At 37.5% G+C, this 27,116-nt stretch overlaps 1 protein-coding gene across 1 annotated transcript in view; it reads right to left on the reverse strand.

Annotated features, from left to right (window-relative positions):
- Window positions 1-27,116, reverse strand: part of UBE2E2 (ubiquitin conjugating enzyme E2 E2) — a 477,055-nt gene that overhangs the window by 82,530 nt on the left and 367,409 nt on the right. The window contains exon 4 of the mRNA XM_077130023.1: window positions 15,007-15,139. Coding sequence (XP_076986138.1) covers window positions 15,007-15,139 — 133 coding nt within the window. The remainder of the gene's footprint in view (window positions 1-15,006; window positions 15,140-27,116) is intronic.

Genomic DNA, 27,116 nt, shown 5'->3' on the forward strand with positions numbered 1-27,116 from the left:
CCTCACTAAAAATTTCAGGAATGGAGCGGGTCACCATGGCTCAGCAGGCAGAGTTCTCACCTGCCATGTTGGAGACCCACGTTCATTTCCCCGTGCCTGCTCATGCAAAAAAAGAAAAAAAAGAAAAAAAATTCCAGGAATGAGAGATTTGAAAAAGTCATCTCAGGGATATGTCACATGATAGACTAATTTTAGGATATGGATTTTTACAGACAACTATTTGATAGTCAATTAGATGTATCTGTGAGCTACTGCTCTCACCAAAAACTCCCCCTGATACTTATGGTTACTCTGGCTCATTCTTCAGAATATCCAGGAAATGATGCATGAATCAAAATGAATGACTAAGGTGGTGGAAAGAGCAAAGAACAAGGGCAACGGAGAGGAAAAGCAAGACTAAGGATAACCACACTTATGGACTATTTAAGGTAATAAGAGACTAGAAAGGAAAATAGAAAACTATTAAAAATAAAGGGATTTTTTTGTTTGTTTTTATTGAAAGCTTGCATGAATGCCCAGAAATGTTTTCCTCAACTGTAACTATCTGCATACAAAATTTGATTTCTAAAACTGATAAATTAGGACTTGATATTTTACTTTGAAAAACTTCCCACAGGCTTCTATTAAACGGGCATTTAAAATGTGATGCCAGTTACTAAAGTTTGATTTTCCCCTGTTCTTAAAGATGTCTAGTCAAATTCATTCAGTAGGATTTAATTTTTTCCTGAAACATAGTAATTCAGCTTTGCTTGAGCACTGCCAGTGAAGATAAGCACAGTGTCTCTTTAGAGCTATTAAAAGCAGACTGTCCAATAACGGGTAAGATTTTGCTCATATAGAATTCTGCTTCTATGTCTGTCTAATCCAGCCAACCAGAGTAAAGTCTAACGACAACGACACCATAACTCCAGAATCATCTGAGGATAGACATCACATTCTTCCCTGTCCTCTTTTTACTGGCAAACATCTCAAGGGCAACTGTGTATATTATGTGGAGACTACATGGCCCTTGGAGTTAGAGTTCAGTAAATTCCTGGCTGCAAATTAATGGAAAGCCTCTAAGATTCATCTAAGTTTCCTTATCTGTAAAAGGGGGACATCCTAGCTTTACTAGGGTATTTTGGAGTAAAAATAAGATAATACCGTTCTCGCACAGAACAGTGAAGCCCAACTAATGCTAATGGCTCTCTTCCTCCAGCTTGTTTGTCTTTCTGAAAATGAGAGACTTAGAAGTAAATGATGTATTCCAGATATAGTGCAATTCATTTAAGAGTGCTGTGCTGGAAATTACAGTCTTAAAAATGTCCCCCTATAGGCTACGAGGACCTCAAGTTCTTACAGAGTTTTTACTAAGTCAAAAGTCCCCAAATTTTATTCATGTGAAAATGATGCAGGTCTTTCTTTTCTATCTTGTATTTGGATCATGATTTTTTTGTGACTCTAAATGAAACACTATACTTTTAGCCATCTTAAATTCCATCTTGTTAGTTTTGGCCCATCCTTCCAAATCATCAAGGCCTTTTTGAAAACTGAATTATTTTATCCAACTTATTAATTTTTCCTCCTAGCTTCATTTAATTTGTAAATTTCTGTCATGCAGAACTTGGAACAACCCACATGTTTTTTTAGACATTAATTTCTATATAATTGGACTTACAAGCAGCACAACTGTCTGGTCTAAGTTTTCCCTCCTCTTCTCCACTCTGTACATTATTTAAAGTAGAGGCTATAAGAAAAAATTTCTCATGTCACTGGTAGTGCAACAAGATAAGGGCAACAGAGAAAAAAAAGCAAGACTTCAGGATAACCGCAGTTATCCTACAGGTTTAGTTTTAGTTTCCCTGGCTGCTCAAGCAAATACCATGCAATGAATTGGCTTCAACAGTGGGAATTTAATGGGCCAGGAGAAAGTCCAAATCAAGGCATCATCAAAGAGATGCTTTTTCCCTAAAACTGGTGTTCTGAAGCTGGCTGAGGGTGATCCTTGGTCCTTGGCACCTGTCACACAATGATGCACCTGGCAACCTCTCCTGGCATCTTCCTTCTTTTCTGGATTCCACTGACCTTCAGCTGCTTGCTCCCAGTGGCTTTTCCTCCTTATCTATCTGAATTTTTATTCTGCTTATAAAGACTTCAGCAATAAACTGAAGGATTAAGACCCATTCTGATTGAGTTGGGACATAATCTGAATTGAAGTAATATCTTGAAGAAATCTTATTTGTAATGGGTCCATACACACAGGAATGGATTAAGTTTAAGAACATGTTTTTCAGGGGTTCATAGATGCAAACCATCACGGTACTCCAGGTGATTTATGGGTTGGTGCAAGGCAGAATAGAAAGACATAGGTTCCTACCCTATAAGAAAAAAAATATTAGATTTACTGTGGCTTCATTGTTAAAACCTGCCAAATGCAGCTCTGGGTGGTTACTAGCACTACCAGCTCTGTCAGCAGGAATGACATGTGTTGAGCAATAGAATAAAGAACATGGACTTTGTAGCCGGACTTCTGGGTTTAAATCCTGGCATTACTATTGGTTTGCTGCATAATGCTGAACAGGTTATCTAATTTCTTCACGCCATGATTTTCTTTATTTGTAAAGTGGTAATAATTACTGTACTTAGCTCATAGGTTGTGAGAATTAAATGTCATAGTATATGGTAAATGCTTATAATGATGTTCAGAATATGTATAATATCAATACATGTTAGCTCCTATTATTATAACCTATTAATTTTTAATGCAATTTTATCTAAATATATTCACACAGCATAGAAACCATCTGAAATATATAATCACTGGTTCATAATATCATTACATAGTTGAACATACAGTCCCATGATCAAATTTAAAACATTTTCATTACTCCAAAAAAGAAGTAAAAAGAAAAAAGAAAACCCTCATCCTCCCATACTCCTTATCCCCCTGTATTACTGATCCACACTATTGGTGTGATACATTTGTTACTGTTGAGAAAATATTACTGTTAATCATAATCCATAGTTTGGAATAGGTACATTTTCCCTCACATACCCCTCTAACTCCTTATAACAGTGTTATACATATGCTCTAGTTCATGAAAGAAGTATATTTTTACAGTTAATTACAGTCATTGTCCTCCACAATATTCACTGTTAGACATTCCCATGTTTTAACCTCTGTAATAGTTTATTAAGCTGCCAGAAAGCAATATACCAGAAATGAAAGGCTTTTAAAGAGTAATTTAATAAGTTAACAAGTTAACAGTTTTAAGGATGTGAAAATGTCTGCACTAAGGCACCAACAGGAGGTTACTTTTACTCAAGAAAGGCTGATGCAGTCCAGAACACCTCAGCTGGGAAAGCATGTGACTGTCATCTGCTACTCCCTGTTTCCAGTTTGCTCCTTCCAGCTTCTGATGCCAGTTATTTCCTCTCTAAGCATCTATGGGCCTTCACTCCGTTCCTCTGGGACACAACTCTGGGTTCAGGCTTGCTTAGCATCTCATGGGAAGGCACATGGCGATGTCTGCTGGGCTCTGCCTGTGTTCTGCCCATGTCTAGGCATCTTCTGTCAGTGGGCAACCCAAGCACCTCCACACATCTGCGTCTCTGAAGTAATGCTTCTCCAAGCATCTGCACCTGTGCTCTCCATCAGCCCTGAACTTTCTCCAAAATGTTTCCTCTTTTAAAGAATTCCAATAAACTAATCAAGACCTACCTAGACTATGTGGAATCACATCTCATCCAATTAAAAGGTCACACAGACAAATGGGTGCACCACATCTCCACAGAGAGGATCTAACCAAAAGTTTCTTCCCTACAATACTGAATCAGGATTAAAAGGAACAGCTGCTCCCCACAGGACTGAATCAAGATTAAAACATGGCTTTTCTGGGGTACAACATAGTTTCAAACTGGCACAACCTCCAAATTCCTTTTTGGTAACATACATGACTCTAAATTTCCCCTTTCTGCCACACGCATACACTATCCAACACTGTTAATTATTCTCACAATAATGTGTTGCCATCATTTCTATTGGTGACTTTTTTAAAAAATTTATTTTTGCTTTGATATGAGCATCACTGGAAAGGAAGGAAGAAAGTAGATAAAAAAAAAAAGGGAGCAAGGCTGGGTTCTAGTTTACTAGCTGCCTCAGTGCAATATACCAGAAATGGAACAGCTTTTAAAAAGGGGAATTTAATATGTTGCTAGTTTACAGTTCTAAGATTGAGAAAATGTCCCATTAAGCAAATCTCTAAAAATGTTAAAATTAAGGCACCAACAAGAGGTTACCTTCACTCAAGAAAGGCAATGAAGTTCAGGGTTTCTCGCTCAACTGGAAAGGCACAAGGCAAACATGGCGATGTCTTCTAGCTTCCTCTCCAGGCCTCTTAGTTCATGACGCTCCCCTGGGGCGTTCTCCTTCATCTCCAAAGGTCGCTGACTGGTGGACTCTGTAGTTCTCATGTCTCTGCTGCTCTCACCATTCTCAAGCTTTCTCCAAAATGCTTCTTCTTTTAAAGGACTCCAATAAGGTAATCAAGACCCACCTGGTGGAGTCATATCTTCCTCTATTCAAAAGTTAATATCCACAATTGGGTGAGTCATATTTCCAAGGAGATAACGCAATCAAGTTTCCAACCTATAGTACTGAATAGGGATTAAAAGAAATGGTTGCTCTCACAAGACTGATTAGGATTAAAGCATGGCTTTTCTAGGGTACATAAATCCTTTCAAACCTGCATAGAGAGGTACTAAGGAGAGAGGGAGGAAGGGAAGGAGGGTATTTACAGAAAGTGATGGCTCAAGTCTAGTTTTATTCTTGGTTTTTAAAATTCTTTATTCAAATCTACAATTCAAAGAAGTTTTACTTCTCTCTACATTGAAAGGTTAAGACAGGATAAGATAATAATTCTTTTTTTTAAAATTTCTTGATATCAACTTAACTTTAATAGCACACGCATACACTGTTACTATACCTCTCTTTCCTCCCAATTTTTTTGATACTTGTTATAAATTTTATCTTTGCACATTTTATGTGCATTCATCATCATTTTTTATGCATGTGCATTTTAGCACATATAAGTAGAAATGGAGTAACATAGCAAAAAATACAAAACAACAGCATTGGCATTTATAATTACCAATAATATGGTTACCTTTACTGGAGGTCTTTATTTCTTTATGTTGCTTTGATCCACTGTCTAGAGTCCTTTCCTTTCATCTGAAGAACTCCCTTCAGCATTGCTTGCATTGTAGGGCAGGTCTAGTGTTAATGAACTCCCTCAACTTTTGTTTATCTAAGGAATGTCAATCTCGCCTTCATTTTTTTATTATGAAATATAACATATATACAAAGAGAAGAAAGAAAAAGTAGTAATTTTCAAAGTATACTTCAACAAATAGTTAAGAGAACAGATTTCAGAGTTTGTTATGGGTTACCATTTCACTATTTCAGATTTTTCCTTCTAGCTGCTCCAAAATACTGGAGGCTAAAAAAATATCAATATACTGATTCAGCAGTCAAACTCATTTGTTAAGTTCCATTTTCTCTGTTATAACTCCTCCTTCTCCTTTGATCCTTCTTCCAATCTATAGGGATCTTTAGGCAATGTCTATTCTGACTTTTTCATGTTGAGAAGGGGTGTGGACACTAAAAGATAAGGGAATGTTAATTAGTTGATAATCTTGGAGAGGCTGGCCCCTCTAGGTTTTAGGATTTATCTGGCCTAGGAAGCCTCTGGAAATCATAGGTTCCAGGAAAGCAAAGTTAGTGCATGAAACTTTTATATGGTCTCAGTTCAAACCCTAGGTGTTCTTAAGAGTTAACAGGAGTGATGTTGGTTAGGGTTTAGCAAACCATGGCAATTACCACTCTCTAACTGAAGCTTGCTTAAGAGTAGCCTCAGAATAGCTGCCTGACTCTACTTGATTTCTCTTAGCCACTGATGCCTTATTTTATTACACTTCTTTTCTCCCTTTTGGTCAGTAAGGCATTGTCGATCCTACAGTGACAGGGACCAGACTCATCTCTAGGAGTCCTGTCCCATGTTGTCAGGGAGACTTTCATCCCTGAAAGTCCTGTCCATGTAAGGGGGAGGGTAATGATTTTTCTTGCAGAGTTGGGCTTAGAGAGAGAGAGGCCACATCTAAGCAATAAAAGAGGTTCCTTGGAAGCAACTCTTAGGCTTTGTTATAGGTAATCTCAACTACTCTCATACTGTAGATGGAGGTCTAGAGTACATACACTATCAACTTTTACCCTGTATTCTGATTTACCTTAGTCCCAGCCAGACTGGCTTTGTTTTTATCCCCAACTGAGCTTGATATCTTTTTTGGTTACATTAACTGTTATTGTACGTAGCTATGCTAACTTTCAGAGCTGTTACACTCCATATCTGGGTCTTAAGTGTCACAGAGTTATTCAAAGTTCCAGGGAAATACCAGCTGATACACATATAGCTCAGTGTCTCAGAATCTAGAAATACACTTACAACTTCAGATTAAGTATGGTGCTATAATGGCTTACAAGCAAGGCTCTAAAATTTCTTATAAGTATTTTCTGAAAGAGACTTTAAAATATTTGTTCTTTTGTTTCTGGCTTATTTTGCACAACACACTGTCCCTAAGGTTGTTATTCAGTTCACTGCATGCCTCTTGACGTCCTTCCTTTTTGTAGTCACACAATCTTCCATTGTATAATGATTCTGCTTCTCAGTTGTTGCACCCTTCAGCTCCCTTTATCTATTGGGTATCATGAATAATGTCCAAAATAAACAAATCATGTCTTACAGAATCCTCACTTGATTGTATAATCAGCAGCACTCTCAATTTAAGGCAATTTTCATTGGTCCATAGAGAAAAAGAACCAATAAACACTATCCCTTATCACTTGACCCTTCTCCCCAATTAGTTGCCTCTGGTATTGTTGTGGTACTGTTGATGTCTTCCTGTTAACTATTGACCAGAGCATGCAATTTTACTTTTCCCCCTTGTACCAGTTTGAATCTCTTGTGTACCCCCTAGAAAAGCCACGCCCTTTAATCCTCATTCAATATTGCTGGGTGGGAGCTTTTTGATTGTGTTCATGGAGGTGTGACCTACCCAATTGTGAGTAACTTTTGATTAAATGGTTTCCCTTGAGATGTGTCTCCACCCATTCAAGAGGTGGTTTTGACTGAAGCCCTTTAGGAGGGAACCATTTTGGGAAAAGCTTTAGAACCTACATAGCCAGAGACCTTTGGAGACGAAGAAGGAAAACCTCCTCGGGGAAGCATTACCACGTTCGCCATGTGTCTTTCCAGTTGAGACAGAAACCCTGGAAATCATTGGCCTTCTTGAACCAAGGTATCTTTCCCTGGATGTCACAGATTGGAAACTTTTATAACTTTGCTTTAATTTGGACATTTTCACAGCTTTAGGACTGTAAACTTGCAACTTATTAAATTTCTCTTTTTAAAAGCCGTTCCATTTCTGGTATATCACATTCTGGCATCTTGCAAACTAGAACACCCCTATACTTCTCGATTATTGACTCTGTCCAATATCAAACCTTTAAAATAGTTCATTAAATCTATACTGGTAGATTTAATCAATGGGATACATGGCACTATATATCCGCTTTCAATCATAGCCACCTTCAATATGGCAAGGTTTCTTACAACCCCACTAATCAGTTGTACCATCACTTCTAATGTGTCACTGGATTCAATTTGCTAGTATTTTTGTTGAGAATTTTTGCATCTATGGTCATTAGGGAGACTGATTTATAATTTCCCTTTCTTGCAGCATATTTATCTGGTTTTGGTATGAGAGTGATGTTAGCTTCATAAAGCTAATATCATGAGTTAGGTAGTGCTTCTTTTCCCTCCATTTTTGGAGGACTGGAGTTAGTTCTTTTGGGGATGTCTGATAAAATTCCCCTATGAAGCATTCTGGTCCTGGGCTTTTCTTTGTAGGAAGAATTTTTTTATGACTGATTGAATCTCTTTACTTGTAACTGGTTTATTGAGATCTTCTATTTCTCCTCAAGTATAGGTAATTAGTGTGTTTCCAAGAATTTGTCCATTTCATCTAAGTTGTCTAGTTTGTTGGCATACAGTTTTTCACAGTATTGTCTTATGATTTTTAAAATTTCTTCAGAATCTACTGTAACAATCTCCCTCTCATTTCTGATGCTATTTATTTTCATCCTCTCTTTTTTTCTTTGTCAGTCTATCTAGGGGTCCATCAATTTTACTGATTTTCTCTAAGAAACAACAATTGGTTTTGTTGATTCTTTCTACCGTTTTATTGTTTTCCAGTTTGTTTATTTCCGCTTTAATCGTTGTTATTTCTCTTCTTTTATATGCCTGGGGGTTAGCTTGCTGTTCTTTCTCCAAATTCTCCAGGTAAGCAGTTAAGTCCTCAGTTTTTGCTTGTTCTTGTTTTTTATATAGGTGTTCAGGACAATAAATTTCCCTCTCAGCACTGCATTTGCTGCATCCCATAAATTCTGATATGTTGTATTCTCTTTATCATCCATCTCCAGATATTTACCAATTTCTTCTTTGACCCACTGTTAAGAGTGTGTTGTTTAATCTCTATGTGTATCTGAAAGCTCTGGTTCTTTGGTAGTTATTAACTCCCAGCTTCATTCTGCTGTGGTTAGAGAAAGTGTTTTGGATAATTTCAATTTTATTAAATTTAAAAAGACTCATTTTGTGTTTTTATGATCTATCCTGGAGAACGTTCCATGCGTACTAGAGAAGAATGTCCTAGCGTTTTGGGGTGTAATAATCTATATATGCCTATTAGGTTAATTCATCTATCAGACTGCTTAGCTTGTCTATTTCTTTATTGGACCTCTGTCTGGTTGTTCTATCTATAGTGGAGAGTGGTGTATGGAAGTCTTCCAATATTATTGCTGAAATGTCTATAGCTCTCTTCAGTTTTGCCAATGTTTGCCTTGTGTTCTTTGGACCTCCTTGATTGGAAGAATAACATTTATGCTTGTCATTTCCTGTGGCTGGATTGTCCGTTTTATTAATATGTAGTGTCTTTTGTCTCTTATGTCTTTAAATTTTATCTGATATTATTATAGCTATTCCTGCTTTCTTTTGATTACAGTTTGCGTAAAAAACATCTTTTTCCATCCTTTCACATTCAGTCTATTTATACCTTCGGGCCTGAGCTGCATCTCTTTTAAACAGCATATAGTTGGATTATATTTTTTAGTCCATTCTGACAATCTGTATCTTTTAATTGGTGAGCTTAGTCTATTAATATTCATAGTTACTATTGTAAAAGCAGTTCTTGATTCTAATATCTTATCTTTAGTTTTTACTTGCCATATCTATGTATTCTTTTCCCTCTCTCTTTTTATCCTTGACACTATCCTTACTGGGACTCATCACTTCAGTGTCCTCCCCTAGATGTCCCTCTCCTGCTTTTTTTTTCAGCTGACAGGACTCCATTTAGTATTTCTTGTGGGCCAGGGCTCTTGTTGACTAGTTCTCTCAGTCTTTGTCTTTGGAGATTTTAATCTCTCCCTCAATTCTGAAGCACAACTTGGCTGGATAAAGAATTCTTGGCTGGAAGTATTTCTCATCTAGGATCCTAAACATATCATTCCGCTGCCTGCTTATTTCTGCGGTGCCTGCTGAGTATTCTGAACTCAGTCTTATGAGTTTTCCCTTGTATGTAGTTGATCACTTTTCCTGTGCTGCTTTCAGTACTTTCTGCTTCTCTTCAACATTTGACAGTTTGATTAGTATGTGCCTTGGAGTAGGCATATCTGGATTTATTCTACTTGGGCTTCAATGAGCCTCTTTGATTTGCATATTTATACCTTTTATAAGGGTTGGGAAGTTTTTCCTGATTATATCATCATCTAACCTTTCTAGCTCTATACCCTTTCTCCTCCTGGGACACCAATCATTCTTATATTTGCGTGCCTTTTGTAGTTCAGCATCTCCCTAAAATCCAGTACCATTTTTTTCCATCTTTCTTGCCATTCTTTTTTTGTGCACTCTAGTTCAATTGTTCTGTCTTCCAGCTCACTTATTCTTCCTTCTGCCTCTTTGAATTTGCTATTGTGTGTCTCTAGTATATTTTTAATTTGGTCTACTGTATCTTTTATCTCCATGAGATCTGCCATTTTTCTTCTAGTTAATCTTTCAAATTCTTCTTTATGCTCTTTTAGTGTCTTCCTGATATCCTTTATTTCTTTACAAACATCCTTGAGTAGTTGTTCTGTATTCTGTGTTCCCTTTGGTTTTTGATTTGGTCATTTGGGTGGGCCATTTCTGCTTGGATCTTCACGTGCTTTGTGATTTACTGTTGTGTTCAGTCATTAGATTATCTTAATAAAGTTATTTTGCAAGGTGTTTTCCTTCACTTGTCCAAAGTTTTGTACTTACTTGGATCTGTGCTGAAGGTGTCCATTTGCACTTGGTTTGTCAGTAGTTCCCCACCAAACCAAGGCCCAGATCTCACGTAGGGGTCACAATTTTACTTGAGGGTCTATTAAAAGTTAGGCAGGGATCCACATGTAGTTCAGTGGCAGACCTCCCGTCTGCCATGCAGGAGAGATCCAGGCTCTATTTCCAGGCCAAACAATCCCTCCAAAATAAAATAAAAACAAAAACACCTCAGCAATAGCAGGCCAGAATTCGGAAGGAAGACACCACAAGACACACTGGGAATGGATTTAGACTGGTATCCACAGAAGAGGAAGTTAAAAAAAAGATAAAAATAAATAAATAAATACATAAAAATACTACAACTACAAATAAAAAATATAGAAAAATATGTTACAGAAAATGAACAACAAAATCTAGGCAGACAGGAGGTTGTCAGACTGCAGTTACTGCTTCATCCCAGCAGGTGGCACTCCTGAGGCACCTCCCTCTCAGCCTTGCCTCTCCTGATGGCAATGACCAGCTGAGAAGCTGACTGCAGCGCCAGTGGATCTGTCACTCACCATGACGAGAGGATCCACTGTTCACTGCAACAATGGGATGGCTATCCACCTGGCAGGACAACTGATCCCAGCATGTGGGGATGCAGGTTTTCTAGGTGGATGGCTAGGCACACCTCTGGACTGCCAACAGGTGCTGCCGCTGTGACACCATATGGGGAGTTTTCCTTAGTCAGCAGCTGTGGCAGACTAAAGTAGCTAAAGTGGAGGGACAGTCAGTTCCCTTGAATGAGCACTTCCCTGCATGCTGCTGCCTGCCCCTAATGGGGGTCATGGCTGATCAGACCCACCCTGCTCTCCTGGTCTCTCTCCTCCCTATGAAATGTTGAAGACTGCAAAGCTTCAAGTCATTTTTTAACCTGTCCTCTATCTTGTTTTACAAAGCAGGGGTGAATTTAGCCTGCACTGCTCTGCCATCGTCCCAAAAGTCCTCTCCCTCATTTTTAAAAAACTTTTTAAACTGTGAAATATAACATATATACAAAGCAAAGAAAGAAAAAAGCAATAATTTTCAAAGTACACTTCAACAAGCAGCTATAGGACAGATCCCAGTGTTTGTCATGGCTATCATTCCATCATCTCAGATTTTTCCTTCTAGCTGCTCCAAAACACTGGTGGTAAGAAGGAATATTAAAGTGATTCAGCAGCCATAGTCATTTGTTGAATCTCATTTTCTCTGTTATTCCTTCTGTGTCTCCTTTAATCCCTCTCCCACTCCACTGCGATCCTTGGGGAATTTCTGTTCTGATTCCTTCATGCTGAGAAGAAGTATCACACTGAAGGGCAGGGGGATGCAATCAATTGATAATCCTGGAGAGGCTGGTACCTGTAGGTCCCAGGATTTATCTGACCTAGGAACCCTCTGGGAATTATATGTTTCAGGAAGGCAAACCAAGCACATGAAACATTTATAAAGTCTCAGTTCGAGCCTCAGGTGCTCTGAAGAGATAAAATGAATGATGTTGATTAGAATTTAGCAGACTATGACCATTAGCACTAACTGCCTGTTAACTACTGGCCATAGCATGCATTTTTAATTCTCCCCCTATATCCCTCTACCACTGACTCCTTATCCATTACTGAACCACTGAATTAATTCACGTGACAACTTATTTATAGTCATAAATTTAATCATTGGGATATATGGCACTATACAGCCCCTTTTAGTCATATTCACCTTCAATATGGCAATGTTACTTACAAACCTGCTAGCTAGTTATCATTGCTTTTATCTGTTCTCTTGCATTTAGATTCAACCTCTTTGGGTAGCCTTTCCTCCATCTCTAGCTTCTGTGTATCTGCAGGTCTGCTATATGCTACAGTGTAACCTCTGAAATTCCTTTACCTGAGTCACAGTAAAGAAATCACACAGTATCTGTCCTTTAATGTCTGACTTATTTCACTCAGTATTGTCCTTATCCCTCATTTTTGAAAGAAAGTTTCGCCTGATACAATATTCTTGGTTGGCAATTGTTTTCTCTCAGCACTTCAAAGACCATTGTCTTCTTGACCCTGTGGTTTCTGATGAGAAATCAGCACTTAACCTAATTATGACTCCCTTGTACAAAACATATTGCTATTCTCTTACAGCTTTCAGAACTCTTGTCTTTTCCTTGGCATTCGATACTTTGACCACCATGTATCTGGGGAGCATATTTCTCTTCATGTGTATCCGGTTGGTGTTCTCTGTGCTTGTTCGATGAGTATATGCACACATTTTCTTGCCAAGTTTGGGAAGTTTTCTGTCCTTATTCCTTTGAAAATTCTTTCTGCTCCTTTATCTCTTTCTCCCTCTGGGACTCCCGGAATGTATATATTGGTATGCTTGATGGTGTCCCACTGGTCTCTTAGGCTATTTTTTGTTTTTCCTAATTGTTTTCTTTCTGTTCCTTAACCCACTCATTTCAATTGTCTTCAAGTTCACTGAATCTTTTGTTTCGCAGTTTCAATCTGCTCTTGAAACTCTCTTGGCAATTTCAGTTACCGTGATCTTCAACTCCAGTAGTCCTGTTTAGTCATTCCTAAAATATCTATCTCTTTATTGAGATTCTCACATTGTTTATTCACTGGTTTTCTGATATTCTTTAGTTATATCTCTGTGTTTTCCTTCATCTCCTTTAACATATTGAGGACCATTTTTTTAAAAGTTGTTTTCCAGCATGCCCATAGTTTGGTCTTCTCCATTGATATTTTCTGGATTTTTAACATGTTCCTTTGGATAGACCTTCATTTCTCATTTCTGCTTGTTTTGTAATGTTTTGTTGGACACTGTACACTATAATATTTTTAAATGTTAACTATGGGATTTAGTTTCTGAGCTGTTTCTTGAGTTTGTATCCAGCTAGTGTTAGTGAGAAATTTTCTTGAGGGTCAGGAGCTAACAAAATCAAACCCCATGCAAAAAGTACCTTTCTGTCTTTGTAATTTGGCTTTGTGTTGGCTGGTGCTCTCCTTTGGAGTCCAGCTCTCCTATCAATCAAGCCCGCCTAAGGTAAAAACGGAGTACAAGGTCCTCCCGTTTTTTTTCTGAGCCTGTGTCTTGTCTTGGGCTTGTGCTTTCTAGTGGCCTTAGGAGTTCCTGTGTAAAAGGAATTTAAATGCACCTTAGGAAACAGATCTTTCCCTCTCTGGCTGCTCCCTGCAAGACTTAAAGCAGGTAAATTTTTGTCCCATGCCATCCGATTCAATTTCTTCTTGCATTGCTTTCACTGTCACAAGCTACTTTTACCTAGAGGGCAAATTCGGGGTTGGGGTAAGGGAAGGGTGAGCAAGGGTGCCAGGAGCTTCTCTTATGGCTATCAGCTGCATTTTCTGGATTCAGCCAGCAGGTACTCAATAAATGCAGCCCTTGAACAGTTTTCCATAGTTTTGAGGAAAGGGATTGGATTTAAGTCTCCACTATGCTACTGCAAGGGGGGTTGGAACTAAGGCTGCCCTCAAAGCAGTGATCAGCGAACATCTGACTACATCCCCAGGATCTTGGGGAACTAGGCTGGAAATGGACAAAAGAAGCCAATGCATGGAGAATGAAGTTTACGAGTATTTATTACAATTTACCAGTCTCTTTCTCCTGTTTTTCTCTCGATGCTGCACAGTATACTATTAGACTCTTGAGTTTCAAAATAGTTGATTAAGACAATTCTTGACTGTTTAATAATTGTTCTGGGGGAAAGACTGATTCCTAGAGCTTTCTATGTTGCCATTTACCACAACCTTCTAAGAATTTTTTCTTGGTGGGCAACACATACAGTGAGCATCTTTAGAGTCTTTTCCTCTGCCAGAGTGAAGAACAGGTTATTTAAAACAGTGAAATGACTAACCTAGAGGCAGAAGGTGAATTCTTAAAGTATACCATGTGGGCTGAAATAAACTAGGATTTTTTCTTTATGTTCTGATTACACTGTACTTTTGCACTCTGTACTTTCTTCAGACATGTACTTAAGGGACTTTTAGTTAATATGCTTTATTAAAGGGCCATTATAAATACTTATTTACTGAATATTTTCAGCATGTATTTAAGTTTCTGTGGATTAAACTTTCCATTTTAGTGCATGTGGACTTTGTGTGGGCAGTTGAACCTTGGAGGCCTTGAAATGCAAAGCTCTACAATTGTTGCCATAAATTTTGCCCTGGTGAGGCAGCACCTTTAGTAAAGGCTCCTGGTCTAGTTTGGCTCCTAGTCTAGGCTCTTAAATAAGGAATTTAAGGTGCATTTAAATTCCTAGATGTATATATACATCTAGGCTATGTCTGGTTTTCCTCTGGGCTCTAGGGCTGGTTCTGGCCCAGCTTTGCTCCCCTATTTCCACCTTCTTTCCATATGCTGTGTTAGGTTACTGTGAAACATATATAATAGAAAAAAGGAATGCAGAAAGGACAAGAAAAAGCAAAGAATTGTAAGTAAAGGTTTGGAGTGGGGAAATAAACCTACAATTTTCCACCACAATCAGCTTTAGGATGTTGTCTATGATTATAGAACAGGCATGCATTCCAAATATGTATATGTATATACATATACAACAAAATGTATTGCTGAAAATAAAGGAATATTTCATACTGACCTTAGGGGGCTTAAATGGATAGTCTGGTGAAAAGGTAATGTCAAGGAAGAATACTCCTCCTTCATAGACAGATCCTGGGGGTCCCAAAATAGTTGACCTCCATTCATAAATGTTGTCTCCTTTGGGTCCAGCACTGAAATGAGACATACAGATAAATTCATATAAGACTGGAATTTTAAAAATCTATTTATGGTACAATAAATTGAGCAATTCCATGAAAACCAACAGGTCAATTTATATAGCAATTGATATGTTCTTTACTAATAATTCATGTTAATAATTAACAATTCATGTTAATATGATCAGTAATCTATAAATCAAATAGAAAATGAGATATTTTGGCAGCATTTAATGAAAAAGAATGAAGAAGAGTTCCCTTATGCCATTCACATAAAGTTAGAAATGGCACCTAAGAACAACTAATCTAATTCCTTTGCTAACAATTGAGAATACAAATGAGGTCCATGGAGATGAATAACTCCATAAGAACCTGTTTAAATATTATATCCCATCTGAATCTTCTTCCCCACAATACATTAAAATCCATTTTAATTGGTAAATTGTGTCTTATCCTTTGTGCCTAGTAGCTAAATGTTTGTTGGACGATGATGGATTAATAGTAAATCAAGTGAAGTCACATGGCTACGAGGAACAAATATAGTCCCTGAGTCTCAGAAGAATTCAGAGGAAATAAGGTCTGCATAAATCAAATAAATTGTATTAATTCTCTCAGGTGAACTGAAGGTCAAAATGAGATTAGAATTTAGATCTCCAGTGTTCGTTTTGTTATATCAAGCTATGATGTACATCTGTAGAGATATTCTCCTTAACCCTCTAGCACAATGGGCAACCCTATTAAGGTGCTTGAAAAATATTTTACATTTACTGCCAAAAACAATTTTGCTTCTTTTCCTTCTATCATGAAATGAATTTATATCTACAAAAAATGCATTGTTGAGCAGTATACAAGAAGAGCACACATCATGAACAAGTTGAGATTATTCCAGAAATGCAAGGATAGTTTAATAACAGAAAATGTTTCAATATACTTTTCCATACTGATAAAACAGAATAAAAAAATCTCAATAAATGCAGAAAAAATGTTCAATAGAACTTAATATCCATTTGTGATAAAAAAAACTCTCTTAGTATTGTTGTAATAGAAGGAAAGAAACTTCTTTAACCTGATTTGGGCAACTACCAAAAACCTCATAGCAACTATTGTATTCAATGGTGAAATATTAAAAACATTTCCTTTAAATTGAGACACAAGACAAGGATGCCTTCTACCTTCATTTGTAGTCATACTGAACTAGAGAACATATTCAAAGTGTGAATAAAACAAGGAAAAAAATAAAAAGTATATGGATTGGGAGGAAAGAAAAAAAACTGACAGCATTTATGGGATTTATGTACAGAGAACTCCAACCCCTCTCCCAAAATTTATATATAATTTACTAAACTTAAAAGCGTTTTGCGAAGTGGCTAGATGCAAGATCAAAATCCAAAAATTACTTGCAAAATTTAGAAAATTATAAAATAGCAGTTATGGTAGTATTAAAGATATAAGGAACCTATAATTAAACTTAATGAAGGCTGCACACTGATGTTCATAGCACACAATTCACAATTGCCAAAATTGGAAGCAACCCAAGTACCATTCAACAAAATGTGGAATACATATGCAATGGAATATTATTCACCCAGAAAAAAAGAACGAAATTTAGAAAATTTCTATTCTAGTAATATATACACAACCTAAAATCCTCCCTTTTAACCACATTCATATATATGATTCAGTGATGTTAATTATATTCACAGTGTTGTGCTACTATCATTACCATCCATTATCAGAAATCTTCCATCACCCTAAATAGAAAGTGTACCAATTAAGCATTAATTCCCTAATCTTTGTCTCAACTCCAGCCTATGGTAACTTATCTAGTTTGGGACTCTACGAATCTGCTCAGTTTAATTATTTCATATAAGTGAGATCTTAGCATATATGTAAGATCTCTATGGAGAAAAATGTAAAAGTTCAGTGACAAACATTTTGTAGGATACAAGGGTATTCGATGATCAAATTCTCGCCTACCATGCAGGAGACTGGGGTTTAATTACGGTCCATGCACTTTCCAAAAAAAAACAAACATTACGGTCCATGCACTTTCCAAAAAACAAACAAATAAAACAAGTGAACAAAATAAAGAAACAAAAATTCAACAAAATGGTGCTGCAATAACGGGATACTCACATGGAAAAAAAAAGAAATATGACTCCACATACAGCATACAAAAAAATAAAAAAATTTATTGATACACATTTCAGAGTTAAATAATGTAGCGTGAAACCAAATTTATGGATAGGGAGGTGATCAAATGCTATGCCAATGAAAATTTGAACATATATATATATATATTTTAAACAGAACTTGACAAACTGATTCAAAATTTATCTGGAAACTAAAACTCCTCAAACTTTCTCCATACACATATGGAACCTGATATATGTCAGAACTGATAGGGTTGGGAAAATTGACTCTGTATTTGGAAAATAGAGAAATTGGATTTCTGTCTCAATAAATAAATATAACTCAGCTATAGGTGGACTAGGCTTGAATGTAAAAGAAAAATTTTAGAATTTGACTAAAGAGAATGAAAAAAAGCAAGCCATGAACTGAGAAAAAATATCTGTATCAAATAAAACCAACAAAGGATTAATAATATCCATAATATACAAATTCTTATGAATTGGTAAGAAAAAGACTAATGATTTAATAAAGTATGAATTGGCATTTTCAAAGAAGAAACAAGAATGGCCAATAATCATATGAAAAATGCTCAGTCTCATTAAAATCAGGGAAATGAGATATAAAATCACAATTCAATATTTCTTTACAAAACATATTGGTAAAAACAAAAGCCTCACAAAGCCATGTGTTGATGAGGAGGTGGAAACCAGAACTACTATACATTGCTGATGAGAATATATACTAGAAAGATCATTTCAGATGAGAAAGTGAACTTATCTAGCTAAGGTGAATAGACTCCTACCTTACAACCCAGCAATTACATTCTCAGGTGAAGACCCAAGTGTGATAAGAGACATGTACAAGAATGTCAAAGCAAAACTGGAAATTACACAAATGTCCATTGATGAAAAAACTGATAAACTGTGGTATATTTAACCAAAGGGATACTATACAGCAGTCAAAATATATAGATTAACATGGATGAATCTTAAATACTGAGGAAGCAAGACTGAAAAGAATACACATTATGATACTATTTCTATGTTTAAAACAAGCAAACAAGGAAACATATTGCTAAGGGAAGCATCTATGCTGTGAACTACAATGAAATACAAGAAAATAAATCAGAAAAAAATTTAGGAGAGTAGCTTCCTGGGTGGGAAGAGAGCATGAAGGAATAACACACCTAGCAGCCTCAATGGTTCTAATGATGTTCAATTTCTTAGCGGTTATGGTGGATTCAGGAGTATCTGTTTTATTACTAGGCTTCACAATTTAATTATGTATTAGATGTATTCCTTTATATATATATATCAAATTTTCATATTAAAAGAAAAGGTGCTGAAAAGTCTATCAAAATGACATGTGAGTAAAACAAGTTGTGATATACGTACAGTATGATCCTACTTATGTTATTTAAAAATATATAAAACAACATTGTTTATGGACACAGATATATTTAAAAGTCTTCTAAGAAATTTACTAGAAAGATACTTAAACTCATGATAGTGGTTATGCAAGAAGGAGAGAGTTGGAGTGGGGAGATGAAAGTAAGGGAGACAATGGAGGAAATAATCACTGAAAAATTTCCATCTCTTATCAAAGACATAAAATTACAGATCCAAGAAGTAGAGAATACTCCAAACAGAACAGATTGCAGCGACCTACTCAAAGATACTTACTAATTGGATTATCAAATGTCAAAGACAAAGAGAGAATTCTGAAAGCAAAGAGAGAAAAGTGATCCATCATAAAGAGGGGAAGGTTGATAAGAGTCTATGAAGATTTCTCAGTAGAAACCGAAGAGCAAGATGGCAGCGGTATGATATATTTAAAATTCAGAAAGAGAAAAACTGCCAACCAAGAATTCTATACCCAGAAAAACTGTCCTTCAAAAATGAGAGAGATTTTTAAATATTCTTAAACAGATACTGAGAGACCTTGTGACTAAGAGACTGGTTCTACAAGAAATACAAAAAGGAGAACTACAAGCAGATAGGAACAGACAGGAAAGAGAGGTCTGGAGATGAGTACAGAAATCAAGGCTATCAGTAAGGGTAAATGAAAAAAAAAAGATAAAGCATATAAAACTCAAAAGATTAAATAAAATGGTAGAAGACAGTACTGCCTATACAGCAATAATATTAAATGTTAATGGATTAAACACCCCAATCAAGAGACACAGACTGCCAGGGATGAATCCAGCTCTAGCACCTTGGGATCAACAATTCCATCCTGACCAAACGAAGAAAAAGAAGTGTAAATAATAAAGTATCAGTGGTAGAGAGAGAGTTCAAATAGAGTAGAAAGGCTACTCTGGAGGTTGCTCTTATGCAAGCTTCAGTTAGACATTGCTACCTATCATAACCTGTTGACCCCCAACCAGGACCATTCCAGCTAATCCTAAAGAACATCTAGGGCAATATATAACATTCCAAAAGGGTTCTATGCACTACGGTAACTTTCCAGAAACCTACAACCTCCCTGGTCCAGGTAAGTCCTGAAACCTAGAGTGCCCAGCCTCTCCAGAGCATCATATATTTTCATCTCCCTACCCCATATTAGTGACAGACCCTTCCAACATGAAAAAGTTAGAATGGCCAAAGCCCAAACACTCCTAAAGAGAGGGAAGGAACAATCAAAGGTGATGGTGGAGTTATACAGAGAAGATAGGATTTAACAAACGAATATGAAAGCTGAATTATTAAATTGATATCTCTTTTAGTCTCCAGTATTTTAGAGCAGCTAGAAGTAAAAACCTAAAATTGTGAAATTGTAACCCATGTCAAACTCTGAAATATGTTCTACAACTAATTGTGGTGCTATGCTTTGAAATTTATTGCTTTTTCATATATATGTTATTTTTCACATACAAAAAAAGTTGATTGTGATGATAAAAAAATATTTATGCCTTCTAGCTTCCTATATTCTGGAGCAGCTAGAAGGAAAAATTTGAGAGGATCATATGATAGTCCACGACAAAATCTGGGATCTGTTCTGTAACTATGTGTTGAAGAGTGCTTTGAAAACTATTGTTTTTTATTTCTTTGCTTTGCACATATGTTTTATTATACAATAAAAAAGTTAAAAAAAAAAAAAGAGAGAGACAAAGACTGGCAGAATAGATTAATAAACAGGAAGACTCAGTTTAGATCCAAGGGCATAAAAACGATTGAAAGTGAAAGGTTAGAAAAAGATATTTTGTGAAACAACAACCAGAAAAGAACAGGGACAGCTCTGTTAATATGTGACAAATTAGACTTGAAATGTAATATAATTAAAAGAGACAAAGAAGGACACTATGTATTAATAAAAAGGCTAATTCATCAAAAAGATGTAAGAATCATAAGTATTTATGCATCAAGCCAGAGTGCCCCCAAATACATGAGGCACACACTGACAACCCTGAAAAGAGAAATAAACACCTCTACAATAATAGCTGGAGACTCCAATACACTGTTCTCATCAATGCCTGGAACATCTAGACATAGGTTCAATAAGGAAACAGAGATTTTTGAATAATACAATAAAGGAACTAGACTTAACAGACATTTACAGAACATTATACCCCTCAACAGCAGGATACCCTTTTTTCTCAAGTGCTCATGGATCATTCTCAGGATAGACCACATGTCAGACCAGAAAGCAAGTCTCAATAAATTAAAAAAGACTGAAATCATGTAAAACATTTTCCTGGATCATAAAAGAAGGAAGCTAGAAATCAGTAACAGGTAGAAGGCCAGAATATTAAAAAAAATATATATGGAGACTAAATAACTTTTTTTTTTTAAGAGATTAAACAACATGCTTTTTTTTTAAAAAAAAACAACAACACATGTTTAAGCAATCAGTGAGTCAAGGAGAATATTATAAGAAAACTCAGTAAATATCTTGAGACAAGTGAAAATGAAAGCACATCATATGAAAATTTACGGGATGCTGTAAAGGCAGTGCTGAAAGGGAAAGTTATTGCTCTAAATGCCTATATTAAACAAAAGAAAGAGCAAACATCAAGGAAGTAATTGTTCACCTGGAGGAACTAGAGAAAGAACACCAAACCAACCCCAAAGCAAAGAGAAGGAAGGAAATAATGAAGATTAGAGCAGAAATAAATGAAAGTGAGAACAAGAAAATAGAGAGAATCAACAAAACCAGAAGTTGGTTCTTTGAGAAAATCAATGGTCCTTAGGTAGGTTGACGTGCGTGCGCATGGTTTCCTAGATCTTACACCCAAAGCTGGAGCAATGAAAAAAAAATAGATAATGGATCTCCTCAAAATACAACACTTTTATGTATCAAAGAACTTTGTCATGAGAGGAAAGGCAGCCTACATAATGGGAGACAATATTTGGAAGCCACATATCAGATAAGGATTTGATATCCAGAATATATAAAGAGATTCTACAACTCAACAACAAAGGGACAAACATTCCAATTTAAAAATGGGCAAAAGATAAGGACACGCATTTTTCGAAAGATGAAGTACAAATGGCTCAAAACATATGAAAAGATGTGTAACTTCACTGGGTATTAGGGAAATACAAAGCAAAACCACAATGAGCTACCATCTTACATCCACTAGAACGACCAATATCTTAAAAAACAAAAAACAAAAACAGAAAACTATAAGTGCTGGAGAGGATGTGAAGAAAGAAGAACACTTATTCACTGTTGGTGGAAACATAGAATGCTGCACCTATAGCACTGCCATATGAGCCAGCAATTCCATTACTAGGTATATATTTGCAGGAACTGAAGGCAAGGACACAGACAGACATTTGCACACTTAGGTTTACAGTGGTATTATTCATGATTGCCAAGAGATGGAAATAGCTCAAATGTCCATCAATGGATGAGTGGCTAAACAAACTGTGGTATATACATACAACAGAATATTATGCAGCTATATGCAGAATAAAATCATAAACCACATAACAAGACGGATCATCCCCAAGGACATTATGCTACATGAAATTAGCCAGAAACAAAAGGACAACTACTATATGGTCTCACTAATATGAACTAATCAATGAGTGAATTTTGAGAGTTAAAGTTAAGAACACAGGTTATCAGGAGATAGAAAGAAAGTAGAGATTGGCATTTACTGCTGAAAGAGTATAGAATGTTCAACAGGACTGATTGTAAAGATTCAGAAATGGATAGCATAATACTATCTGATTGTCGTACAATACTGTAAGTTCACTGAATGAAGCTGAGTGTGAGCATGTTTGAGGGAGGAATGGTGGGGGCATGTGACACCAGAAAGACTGGGACAATATAGCTTAGTGATGCCTAGAGTGGACAATGATGATGGGTAAATGGAAAAATACAGGAATGTTTTTGTATGAGGGAGAACAAATGAATATCAAAATTGCAAGCTGTTGAAAACAGGATGGTATGGGGGTGGGGAACACAATCAGTACTAACTAGTGTTTGTAGTTAACAGTAACACTGTGGTATGCTTCCATTGAATGTAACAAAGCAATATGCTAAAGCTAATCATCAATAAGTGGGGGATATGGAGGAAGGGTATGGGATTCCTCCTGGAAGAAATGGAAATGTCCATATAGATTGTGATGGTGAAATCATGGCTGTATGATTATGCCAGGAACCAATGATTTTTTCCTTAGATTGGATTGTATGACGCATGAATAAAACTGTTTAAAAAATGAAGAGAAAGATACAAGTGCTGGAAAAAACGTGGAGAGATAGATATAGCTTTTCATTGTTGGTAGGGAAGTAGCGTAATATAGCCTCTCTTGAGGGCAGTGTGGTGGCTCAACAGGATGCTGGGGGCAGGGGTACCGTATGATCCTGAAACCCCATACTTAGGTGTATACTTGGAGGAACTGAGAGCAGGGACATGGATGGACATTTGCACACTGGTATTTATTGTGGCACTATTCATGTTTTGCAATGGATGGAGGTGGCCTAAAAGAACACTGACTGAGGAATGGAAAGAGGAACTGTGGTGTATACATACCATAGACTATGGAGCATCTGCAAGAAGAAATAAAGTTGTAAGACATGCAATGAGGTGAATGAACCTTGAGGACAGCATGTTGAATGAAATAACCCAGAAATGAAAAGACAAATATTTTAATGCCTCACTAACATAGACTAACCATAATGTGCAAACTCTGAGAATTGAATTTGAGAGCATAGGAAGGCCTACTGCAAAGGTTCCCAGATTGTAAGCTCTTAGACCAGTCACATCTATTTCGGAGTTGTAACTGTTATGTGCAAATTCTGAGATGCTGAGTTCTTTGTGTATAATCTGTTCATTCCCTGGGTATTTGTGTGACACCTGAGACTCACAGCTAGAGTTCTGCAGCTATGAAAGTCAGCATTATCCCATAACACGATTGTTAAAAACACTGAAAAAGTGATCTGACTTCAATTAGAGAAATGAATGAAGTTAATCTGGATATGACTAGGGCAAATCAGACAAAAGGGTAAAGGATGATATTGACTGGGTTTTAAAACGTCAACTTCTGTGTGAGACTAAAGGAAGAGAGGCTTATTTGATGTAAAACTTAGTATTTTTGGTAGCACACTATCTAATTTAACTTGTATGGTGTTAGTTTGCCAGCTGCCAGAATGTGATATACCAGAAACGGAACGGCTTTTATAAAGGGAATTTAATAAGCTACAAGTTTATAGTTCTAAGACTACAGAAATGCCCCAATTAAGGCACCAACAAGAGGTTACCTTAATTCAAGAAAAGCTGATGGGTCAGGAACACCTCTGTCAGCTGGGAAGGCACACTGGTCCCTTGCTGGCCCCTAGCTCCTGGGCTCTGTGCTTTCAGCTTGTTCCTGTAGGGATTTCTCACTTTGTTTCTCCAGGGCTGGCTTTCATTTCTTGGCTTCCTTTGACTCACTCCAGGTTCTGACTCGCTTAACATCTCATGGCAATGTCCGCTGGGCTCTAAGCATCTCCAAACATCTGGTATCTCTGTTCTCCAAATGTCGGTTTGTGTGTCAACTTTGCTCTTAAGTTTCTGTCGACCCTCTTTCTATTGGCTCTGATGTTTCTGTCTTTCTGTCAGCTGTGACTTTTTCCAAAATGTTTCCTCTTTTAAAGGATTCCACTAACTAATCAAGACACATCTGGAATAGGTGGAGTCCCTTCTCCAACTAATCAAATACTCAGACCCACATTTGGGCATGCCACATCTCCATGAATATAAGCTAATCAAAAGATTCCAACCTACAGTGCTGAATTGGGATTAAAAGAAACAGCTGCCTCCCACAAGATTGGATCAGGATTAAAACATGGCTTCTCTGGGGTACTAATACCTTCAAACTGGCATACATGATCAGTTTATTTTAACACCATAAATTCATGGAACACTGAATAGGGAGTGAAATCCTGTTGGTTCATACAGGTCAGTATGATGCCTTGATAACATCCCAGAGTAACTTGGGGAGAAGATTAAAAAGTATTTGCAAAGTCCCCTAGAGGGACTGGGGAAAATGTGGAAATACTAACTTCCCCATCTGGGAAAGACCTGATATTCTTAATAGCATTGGGAACTACAAATTTAATAGGATGAGCCCTTGATCACGGGGCTTGCCCTTATGTAGAAACCAAGTCACTTGGTTAAACTATGCCATTGGTGATAATGGTTTGTGAGAAAAGAAGAGGAAAGCAGAAACAAGTTAAAATTATGTTGAGTATGGTCGACCACATGGTCAAGAAGGGATGAGAGATAAGGAGTGAGGAGGGCAGGGTGTTATGGCACAAGGTGTTATCACTGTGGAAACCTGGTCATTTCAAAAGGGAATGCCTGAATTTAAAGAAAGAAGGCTGGGGATATCCCTGATGAATTTTGAAAATTAGGGAGGTCAAAGTCTCCGTGTCTCAAGAGCCCACCTGGAGCCTTTGGTAAATCTAAAGGTAGGCCCATATCAGGGAGAAATTACATTTTTGGTGAACGGTGGGGCAGCTCGATCTTCTGCAATCCATGTCACAAAGAGGATCGAATTCTTGGTAGCTTCCTCACAGTTTCAGGGGTAAAAGGGGAAAGATTTAAAGTCCCCATTTTCAAATCTACTGATATCTATTAGGAAGATAACTAAATTATAAGGCCCCTGTTACACATTCCAGAAGCTTGGAGTAGCTTGTTGGGAAGGGACCTAATAATACTCATGGAACTGGTGTATGTGCACAACCCGAAACTGAGGGCCAGCAAGAGTGTTGTGGCATCTGTACTGGGAGAGTCACTGCCAGTCGGGACGAGGAGGGGCATGGAAGGGACAATTGGAAGAGAATGGCTTCAGAGGCAGAACTGAGGGGGCTGGGATCTGAAGTTGGAACGCCTTGGGCCTGGAGAGCGGACCAACCCAGGCACTTGGGGAGGGTGAGTTTGCCCCAAGGGCAGAGGATGGGTTTTACACCTTGTGGTGGAAGAGTGGTGCTGCCCTAGGCCTTGGAGAGAAGGTTGAGCACATTCCTTGGGGACTGGGGAGAAACTGGTTGCCACCACCTGGAGGGGTTGAGCACGTGCCCTGGAAACGGCAGAGAGCCCAGGTGTGGCCGCAATGCTTGGAGAGGTTGAGCTGAGAGGGGTGTGGTCTCCCCAGGGTTGCATTTGGAGAGGTGGCCACTGTATAGGCCCTTGGAAAGGGTAGGACCACCACTTTCTAAAGCCCTGAGGATAAATGACTTAGACTTTGAAATCTAATGGAGCTTGCCCTGCAGGTTTTCAAAATTGCTTGGGTCTGAGAGGCCCTGTGTTCCTTCCAATTTCGGGAATATGTATCCCATGACTTTCCCTTCTTTGTATGTCCGCAGCAAATAACTTACTCTGAGTTTTATAGGTCCAGAGCCAGAGGAGAATTTTGCCTTAGTACAGACCATGCCAGTAGTTGACTTTGCAAATGACCTCTTCCTTAAGAATTATATACTGGCTTTGTCCTCTGCTCTGTCATCCCTCAGGCAGCTTGACTTGCTGGCTCAGACCCCACCTCTTGAATATGCTGCCCATCAACTTCAACCCGGCAGTTGGGTCCTCATCAAATTGTGGAAAGAGTCCAAGCTCCAACCAGCCTGGGAAGGATGGTGACAACTGAAATGGCCATCTGGACAGCAGAGAAAGCCTGGACTCACTATACTCAAGTGAAAGGACCAATACTTAAACTGGATAAGTACCCAACAACACTGTCCAATTCCTGGGAAATAACTCCAACTTCAGACCCTTTAAAATCATGTTAAAGAGAAAATGGTTGGGAGGGTAAAAGAGGTTTCTGGATTTGGAGGTTAGATTCTGTAATTTAATCTAACGTAGTTAATAGTGACCCTGGCCAAAGAAAAGTCTTACCCAAGGAAGATAGATGAGGGATCTGGGGCTTAATTAAAAAATGAGAATATACTAGTCATAATTTTCCAAATTGGGGACATGACAAGCTCTGTAAAGTTGATAATGAATGTAAATGAAGGTTTAAAGCCCCCAAATTGTACAGTTTGATGAAAGGTAAACTCAGCAAAGTCACCAAGAAGGAGGTGGAACAAAAGAGTTTAAGCGAAGGCTTTATTTCAGGGAAAAAACAGAGCCACCTGGGCAGGGTTCAACAGAAAGAGAAAACAGTTGCACCAAGGAGGCAGGGTGGGGGTGGAGGGATAGTTTTTTTTTTTTTTTTTTTTTTTTTTTTTAAGGCTTAGGGTTAAAAAGCTGGGGGACAAGGGTTAGGTAAGTCTCTATTAGCTAGTTTTCAGAAACAGTGGGCCAAGTTTGGAGTTGGCAGCTTTCCATTGGTAAAGTTTAAAATTTCAGTGCTGCCTTAGGCATGCAGAGTTATAAATGCTGGAAGGCGAATAATAAATAAGGGGAGTTTACACAAGAATGCATTTGCTG

Source organism: Tamandua tetradactyla, chromosome 15 (genome assembly GCF_023851605.1).
Source record: "Tamandua tetradactyla isolate mTamTet1 chromosome 15, mTamTet1.pri, whole genome shotgun sequence".
Lineage (NCBI taxonomy): Eukaryota > Metazoa > Chordata > Mammalia > Pilosa > Myrmecophagidae > Tamandua > Tamandua tetradactyla.